General features: G+C 37.7%; 1 protein-coding gene across 1 annotated transcript in view; it reads right to left on the bottom strand.

Annotated features, from left to right (window-relative positions):
* The window catches only part of pkdccb (protein kinase domain containing, cytoplasmic b), an 11718-nt gene extending 4996 nt beyond the window's left edge, over positions 1–6722 (bottom strand). Inside the window, exons 1-3 of the mRNA XM_022672531.2 lie at positions 6016–6722; positions 3101–3217; positions 625–896 (exon numbers count right to left, since the gene is read on the bottom strand). Coding sequence (XP_022528252.2) covers positions 625–896; positions 3101–3217; positions 6016–6546 — 920 coding nt within the window. The 5' untranslated portion in view covers positions 6547–6722. The remainder of the gene's footprint in view (positions 1–624; positions 897–3100; positions 3218–6015) is intronic.
* Positions 6723–8175: the final 1453 nt, after the last annotated feature.

Here is an 8175-nt window from a genome sequence, read left to right as displayed (position 1 = left end):
AAGAGCTGGATTTTGTCTCAGAATTTTTTATTCCTAAGCACAAGAATAACCCTGGTTGGTTTTTAATCACAGTTTTTTTTTCATGCATCTTTGCATCATGTTCTCCTCCTCCACCAGTCTTACACACTGCTTTTGGATAACTTTATGCTGCTTTACTCCTGGTGTAAAAATTCAAGCAGTTCAGTTTGGTGGTTTGATGGTTTGTGATCATCCATCTTCCTCTTGATTATATTCCAGAGTTTTTTAATTTGGTAAAATCAAAGAAACTCATAATGTTTAAGTGTTCTCTTATTGAACTTATGAAAGAGCACCACTGTAATTGGTACTTTTACAGGTTAAGGGAAATAAACTGAAGGACTCTCTGGTTGAATCACTGATAGAAAAGCATCTGAATAAATCTGAGTGTCTCTTCCTGGTCTGATAAAGTGTATCACTACAGAGAGGTAAAGTGTTCTCATGGTTCAGCAGTGACATATCTCTCTCTCAGTACAGAAGCGTGGAGTAACTCCAGCGCTCTGATCGATGCTCTTCAGTCTGTAATAATGAATCAGAAGGAGCTCAGTGGGCGGGGGGCTCTTTATCCTGCAGCAGGGGCGGTACAGCAGGAATGTGGGCGGGGCTCACCTGTAGGCGTTGTACAGGTTCCTCAGCTGGTTGAGTCCCTCACAGACGCCGCTGGAGGAGCAGGGCAGGGTGAAGTTGCGGAGCGGGAACTGCAGGAGGCAGTCTGAGTCGATCCGGCAGCTCGGCTCTCTCACCACGGCGTCGTCCAGATCCGTCAGCTTCAGCTCGCCCGACACCGTGATGAACTGACGGGGCTGGAAGTCCAGCAGAGCCACGGAGCCCAGAGGAGAGCGGGACAGGTACTGCAGGAGCCTGACCACACCCAGACACACCTGCAATGAAGAGGTTCAGATTAGAGCTCAGATCAGGCCCAAAAAATACGACCTCACCCAATCCATAACCTGTCATTATGAGCCCGAGCACAATTTAAACCCAAGTTTATTTTAGTAAGTAGAGCTGATTTAAAAACATTAATTTCAGGCTGTTTTAATGAGCAAAATCTGTTCAGAATGATGTTAATTTAATTTAATATCGGCAACATTTTTGAATATGGTAAACGATATTATACCCTGAAATATGGTGCCATATCTATCTATCTATCTATCTATCTATCTATCTATCTATCTATCTATCTATCTATCTATCTATCTATCTATCTATCTATCTATCCAACTAGAGTTTAGAGCCCCTGTATTTCAATGAAAATATCAATATGTTGCCACGTATTTATAATGTCTGTCTGTTTTTAAAACTAGTCTTAAAATGTATTTTTAGTCTTTGGCTTTTCATCCAAAATGAGATTTTACCTTTTGTAATTTATTTAATTAATTACTTTTTAACTTGTCTTTGTGTTCTAGTGTTTTATTTTATGTTTTATGATTATCTATGTACATCACTTTGTTTCAGCTGTTGTTGTTTTTAAAGGACTTTATGAATAAAGATGAGTTGGGTAATTTATTGCAAGCAAAAATGATACAATTTTTCACAATATCAATATTTTGTCCCGTCCTTAGTCTCAACACTTTAAAAGTTTGCAGTGGTCATGAGGTCTTAGGTGTGAAATTATAACATTAATCTCTAAATAGTATTTTTTACACTTTTTTTAAGTTTTAAAGAAGCTGGCTCTTAAGAAATCGATAAAATCATTGAAAATCTAACTGTCATCTAAAATGTTGGACAGGCAGTGGAGATCTGATCCAGCTTCAGAAGAAGGTATTAGATGGATGTGTGGTATTAGATGGATCTACTGCATGTGCTTTATGGCCTAAAGCGGTAGCTCCTGTCTCCAGGATCGGGGACCCTGTGCTCTCCACATTTTTGTGGTTTACCTGTTCTAACTCACCTGATTCAACTCAGCAGATAATTATCAAGTCTTTGATGAGGTGGATGAGATGAGTTAAAGCAGACAAAACACAAAGAAAGGTGCAGAACATGAAGACCACAGGAGCGGGAGCGAGGGTCTGCGTCTTAGAAGAAGCTAAAAAACTGACTGAAGTTCTTTCTTTCAGTTTCTTTGAAAATTTTAAAATACATTTTCGTCCTTTAAAGATTTTTTATTAATAATTCAAAGTGTATTTGTAAACAATCTAAACAAAGTTCTGTTAACGTCAATTGTTATTTTTACAAGACAAAAATCTATCTATAGAAGGTTTTTCTTGTACATTATGAACCATTTATCCAGGTAAGGAAAATGAAAAAAACTGATTGAATGTTTTTTTTGGTTGTTATGGTTCTGTATAGACCATTCTATCACTTTTTTAATAGTACATAAAAATGTGATGTGTATGTGAACCTTTTTTTAAAGGTTTAAGTTTAATCTTCACATAATGAACTTCATCCTGATGAAAGGCTAATCTTAGACCTGCCAGATCAAGCAGATCAAGAACCATTATGGGAAATTAATCAAGAACCATTTAGTCCATTTATTTGGGAACTGATTTGCTATTTTGCTATTTACCCCATGCTAAGCTCATCAGAGCATTTCATTATACAGCATAAAGGAAATATATCTGCCTATTTTCATGATCTTTTCTTCTTTAACACGATCAGAAATCACAAATTAAAGAGAAATCTGCCGTCTGTCTGCACCTGTCTCTCACAAACCGGCAGGAGAGACAGGGACACTTTTCTGCAGTATCTCTCTCTTCCTGAAGACCCGTATCAGATCCTCAGTGTGTCCCACAGATCCTACAGATCTCCAGAGAGAGCGCTGAGTTTAAAGAGCTGGCCGAGACATCTGAGACATCCGAGAGAGACATCTGAGAGAGACATCTGTCCCTCAGAGTGTTTGATCAGGCTCAGCTGGTATGGAGATAGAGCTTTAGTTAATCCAACCCAGCCAAGAGAATTCTCATCCAGCCCCCTCCCTCAGGTATGCCCTGTGTGTGTGTGTGTGTGAGTGTGTGTGTGTGTGTGTGTTGGGGGGGTGGTGTAGTGGTACAGTGGGTGGGGAACTCCTGATTAACTCTCTGCAGGAGGGGGTATGGGGGGGGGGTATTTGGGGGAAAGGGGGGTATTTGGGGGGGGTGACTCTTACCCGAAAGCGTTCCTCCCAGGGGCTCTGCAGGAGCTGGATCATCTGCAGGGGCGTCCCCGGCTCCAGCACCGCCACCATCCCCCCCACCAGCCCGCTCTCCCGGCACTGACCTCTCAGCTGCAACCGGCAAACAAGAGACAAGTCTGTTAAAACTGCAAACATCAGCCGACATCAAAACGCAGCGGTGTTAAACTGCTGTAACTGTTTTAACAGCAGTGTGTTCTTCTCCTGCTGCAGCGCCATGTTTTCTTTACCTGTTTCAGCCTTAAAAGCCTTTAAACGCCTTTAATCATCAGATAAAACCGGAAAAAACAAGGGTTTATTATTAAAGTGAGCTATTATTCCTGTGTATCCCTATACACATCTCTCACTGTGTGCTATGCAAAACAATAGTAAGCTTAAGAAGGTTTGAGAAGTCTATATACAGATGAGTTTCTCTGATTTTATCAAATTGAAAACCTCTGGAATATAATCAAGAGGAAGATGGATGATCACAAACCATCAAACCACCAAACTGAACTGCTTGAATTTTTACACCAGGAGTAAAGCAGCATAAAGTTATCCAAAAGCAGTGTGTAAGACTGGTGGAGGAGAACATGATGCCAAGATGCATGAAATTAAAACTGTGTTTAAAAAAACAGTTTTTAGAGATATTCCACCACATATAATATACTACTATATACTAGTCCTATACTAATTAAACATTTTCTTGTATCATCTCACTGTTCAAGCCAAGAAACAAAGTCAAGGATGGTTTGTTTTTGGGAGTTTGTACGTCTTTAACCTCTTAAGACCCTCATATATCCTCATATACGTAGATACACTGCCCAAAATTACACTCAATTGTTTGAAAACAATATAACGGGAATCCCAGTCAAGGGTTTCTACAGCCAGTCCAGACAGAAACATGGGATATTATGTTTGAAACTAGTTTATTTTTATACTGTAGAAAGAAAAACTTGAGTTTTTCACTAACTGATTTAAACTTCTCTCCCCATATGAGGACATTGACATTCTGTTTAAAGACAAAGTTTAGTTGTTATACATGTTATACAAGTCCTCCTAAGCCAAACATTCACCCCAGACACCATTAAGGAACCTTTATTTTTAAGAGTGGAACAGTTTTATAGTTCAGAGAATCTTCTCATAATTTAAAGGCTATATACTAATTAACATTAATTTTCACAGAACCATGTCCAACACAAGAATCACTGAATAATGTTAAATAATGCAATTGTCCCTGACAATGTTTTTCCACTAATGAATTATTGTTTCTAAGACTAAAAATAAATCTAAGAAAATCAGGATTAATGAGAGTGTAAAAACCTCTCAAGATCAATTTATGAGCTTTTACTTTTTAAAGGTGTAGTTTAAAATAAGATGTGGGAATGTGAACAGCATTATGTGCACATAATAAAAGTTTTTCTCAGAGTCATACGTCCAAGCCGATATTCATTTAAGAGAATTTATTTTATTTTATGAGAACATTGTTAAAAAGGAGGTGCGTGGTGTCAAAAACAGTTAAAGTTTAAAGAAACGCAGCATAACGAGGAGATTCATTTCCAATTAAAGTCTTTTTTCCTCCACAGGACCGGCCTGCCCGAGCCAAGCAGCATTTAGGAAGCTTTATTGAGTGTTCCTGCTAAACGCTGTTAAATGAGTTCCATGTGACACAGCAGCAAAACATTCTTTAGATGTTCAAACAAGCCTAATACAATTTGCCATTTAGTACGGGATTTAAAATAGCCCTGTCATGTGAAACTGTGTCAGCAAAGCCTTCGGATGCATCATGAGCACAGACGGGCTCTTGTGATCTTGTGAACTGCTTTAAGAAGTTCAACCAGCGAGATCACTAATATTTAATCTAAAAGAAAACCAGAGGAACCAGTAGAAACTCTCATTTCAGAGATCAGCTGTAATAATATAAGATCTACAATAATATATATCAATTCTGACTAGACATATTACCAGAACAACATATCCTCAATATAATTACATTTTACTAGTTAAAACTCCAGTTTTTACTATTTACTATTAGACTCTGTAATTCTAGATCCACTCCTATTCTGACTAGTAAAACCTATAATTTACACATTAATATCATTATTATTACTAGTCAAACTTAAACTGGCGATGTCTACAATTCTATTATAGATCTAAAATTGCACATATCTAAAATGGAAATTCAATAAAACTACTAATACATTTGAGATATATTAAATCATATTAAATCATTTGTACTAGTGACTTTGGTTTTTAGGGTTAGGGTTAAGTCTAGGTTTAGGTTTTAGGGTTGAATTAGGGATGATAAAGGGCTAATAAGTTTTAGTTTAATGCTAGGTCTAGGTTTATGGTTCAAGGTTGATTTAGGGTTAAGTTTTAGTTTAATGTTAGGTCTAGGCTTTAGTTTTAGGGTTAGGATTACATTTTATGTTAATATTAGTTCTAGGTTTAGGTTTTAGTGTTGATTAAGATTTAGGGATAGGTTTTAGGTTAATGTTAGATCTAGGCTTAGGGTTTAGGGTTGATTTAGGGTTAGCATTAGCACTGAGAGTCGTTTACATTCAACTGACAGTTAGTTCAGTTGCATTTAAGAGATATTTAGTTTAATATTAGTTTAGTATTAGTTGAATGTAGGGCTGATTTTTAGTCCTTTCATAACTTTTTTTTCTTTGCATTATTTGAGGTCTGAAAGCTCTGCATCTTTTCTGTTTGTCATTTCAGACATTTCTCATTTTCTGTAAATAAATGCTCTAAATGAGAATATTTTTATATGGAATTTGGGAGAATTGTTGTTTGTAGTTTATAGAATAAAACAACAATGTTCATTTTACTCAAACATAAACCTATAAATACAAAATCAGAGAAACTGATTCAGAAACTAAAGTGGATTTTTCATTTTTTCCAGCTCTTACCTCCACGATGTTGGGATGCTTCAGCCTCTGCAGGAGGATGACCTCCTTCCTCAGTTTGAAGGAGACCAGCTCCTGACAGCCCTGAGGATCTCGGAAGTCCTCCAGGCAGGTCCTCATATCTGATCCCTGCTCGTTCACGGATTTCAGAGCCACGGCAGATCCTTGCTGAGTGAGAACCTTCAGCACTGTTTTAGTGTATCCTGAACCGAGAAGATCCACCACTGTCATCCCACTCAAATCACTGCAGCCAATCCCCTGTTCAGAACCCAAAACCTCCTCATTCAGAGTCTCATTCCCTGTCTGATCTCCAGTAGAATTCAGATAAAATGGAAGAAGCTCCTGTTGTCTTTCTCTGAGCTGCTGGATCAGTTTCTCAGAGGTTAAATCCAATTTCAGATCTGCATCAGGACCATCATCACCTCCTCCTTCCTCTCTGAGACCCAGGTGCCACTTCTTCAGAACCAGAGTTAGAGAGATGAGGGTTAAAGCGAGGCAGGACGAGACCAGGAACAGGGTTCTGGTGGAAGACATGTCCTGAATTTACAGATTATTTGTATCTTCAGAAAAGTTTCCACTGATCTCCCGCTGTTTCCTCAATCGGATCCTTCATGCTTCAGTTAGCGGCAGTTGTGCGGCAGTTGTGCAATAGTGCAGTCGTAGTGTCCTGTGCACGTACGCGCGCGTGAGTGACTAAATAAACTACTGTACTGGAGAGGTTGTTCATCCAGTAGGAGTTGTGTCGACAACGACCCGCCCAGTGGGCGGGGTTTTGGATCACATTGCCCCGCCCATTCCGCCCCACAACTCTGAAAGTGCCGAGGCGCCCTCGTGTGCACGTTGCTGATATAGAAGTAAAAAGTGCATCTAAAAAAAAATGTTGAATATAATTAAAAAGCTTAACTTTAACTTTATTTCTGTAATTCAGAACAAATTGTGAACCTCATAATAACCTAATAATGTAACCTTTATTAATTTAATTTTCTGACTCTTTGAGATTACATGCTCATTATTTGATCTTATATAATATTAAAATTTTTTGAGACGCTGATTTTTGCTTTTTGTTTTTTTTTCATGGCTGTAAACCAATCAATAAATCAATAAAAGAAATACACGATTAAAATAGATCACTGTGTGTTTAATACATCTATATAATATATGAGTTTCACATTTTCAACTGAATTACAGAAATAAAGTAACTTTTCAATGTTATATACTGTACCACGAGCTATTCAGTAGTTTTTCTAGTGAAAACCTGAAATACATCGTGTAAAACATCTCAAAAATCATTTTAAAGTCATAGTCCGCGCAGTTTGGTAGAAACTAAAGTTCCAGTTAAAACCAGTCTCTGCTGGTGTTGCTCTTCCTGAGCTTTGATGGGGTTTATTGGGGGTCTAAATCGTGCTGCACGAGCTGGACGTGAGCTGGACTGGGTTCTGGTAGAGCTGGTTGGTGAAACTGTTTATACCGGTATACTGGTTAACCAGGTTAGTCGAGCTGAGCGTGTGAGAGTGAGCAAATCTAATCTCACTTTATTCCAGCATAACGATCTACATCTCTTTAAAAATGAAGAGAGCACTGCAGTTTCTGAATCAGTTTCTTTAATTTTGCTATTTATAGGTTTATTTTGGGTAAAATGAACATTGTTGTTTTATTCTATAAACTACAGATTATCTATTGAACTGACATCCTTCAGACAGTAGAGAGCAGCAAAGTGCTTCACGCCGTTTTCACCACTAACATCAACCATATTCATATTATAAATAATAATAAAATTAGTAAACATTGTATAAGCAATAATTTGTGAAGTTTACAATATAGTCAGAATTAAAGTAAATAGGCCTGTAATGAAGTTTTGTATTTGCTGCAAGTAACATCAGAACATTTTAGGTAAATAATAGAAAAACAGTACAAATACACTGTAAAAAATCATTCATTGGCTCAACTTAACTCATCATTTTGCTTTGACTCAGGTAAATTGTAAATGCATACCATTTTAAGTTTATTCAGCTGAAACTGAAACACTGGTTTTAGAGCACAATAATTGATTGTGGTGACGGACAGTTCTGGTGGAAACAGGAGAGTTGAGGTGCACATTGAATTCTGCGTGATTTGATCAGCCGGGGTTTTATGTTTTTTATTGGATACAATCCGGGTTAGCAC

The sequence above is a fragment of the Astyanax mexicanus genome, chromosome 14 (assembly GCF_023375975.1).
Source record: "Astyanax mexicanus isolate ESR-SI-001 chromosome 14, AstMex3_surface, whole genome shotgun sequence".
NCBI lineage: Eukaryota > Metazoa > Chordata > Actinopteri > Characiformes > Acestrorhamphidae > Astyanax > Astyanax mexicanus.
Note: the sequence above shows the minus strand (reverse complement) of the source record. Positions and strands in the feature narration are given on the sequence as shown.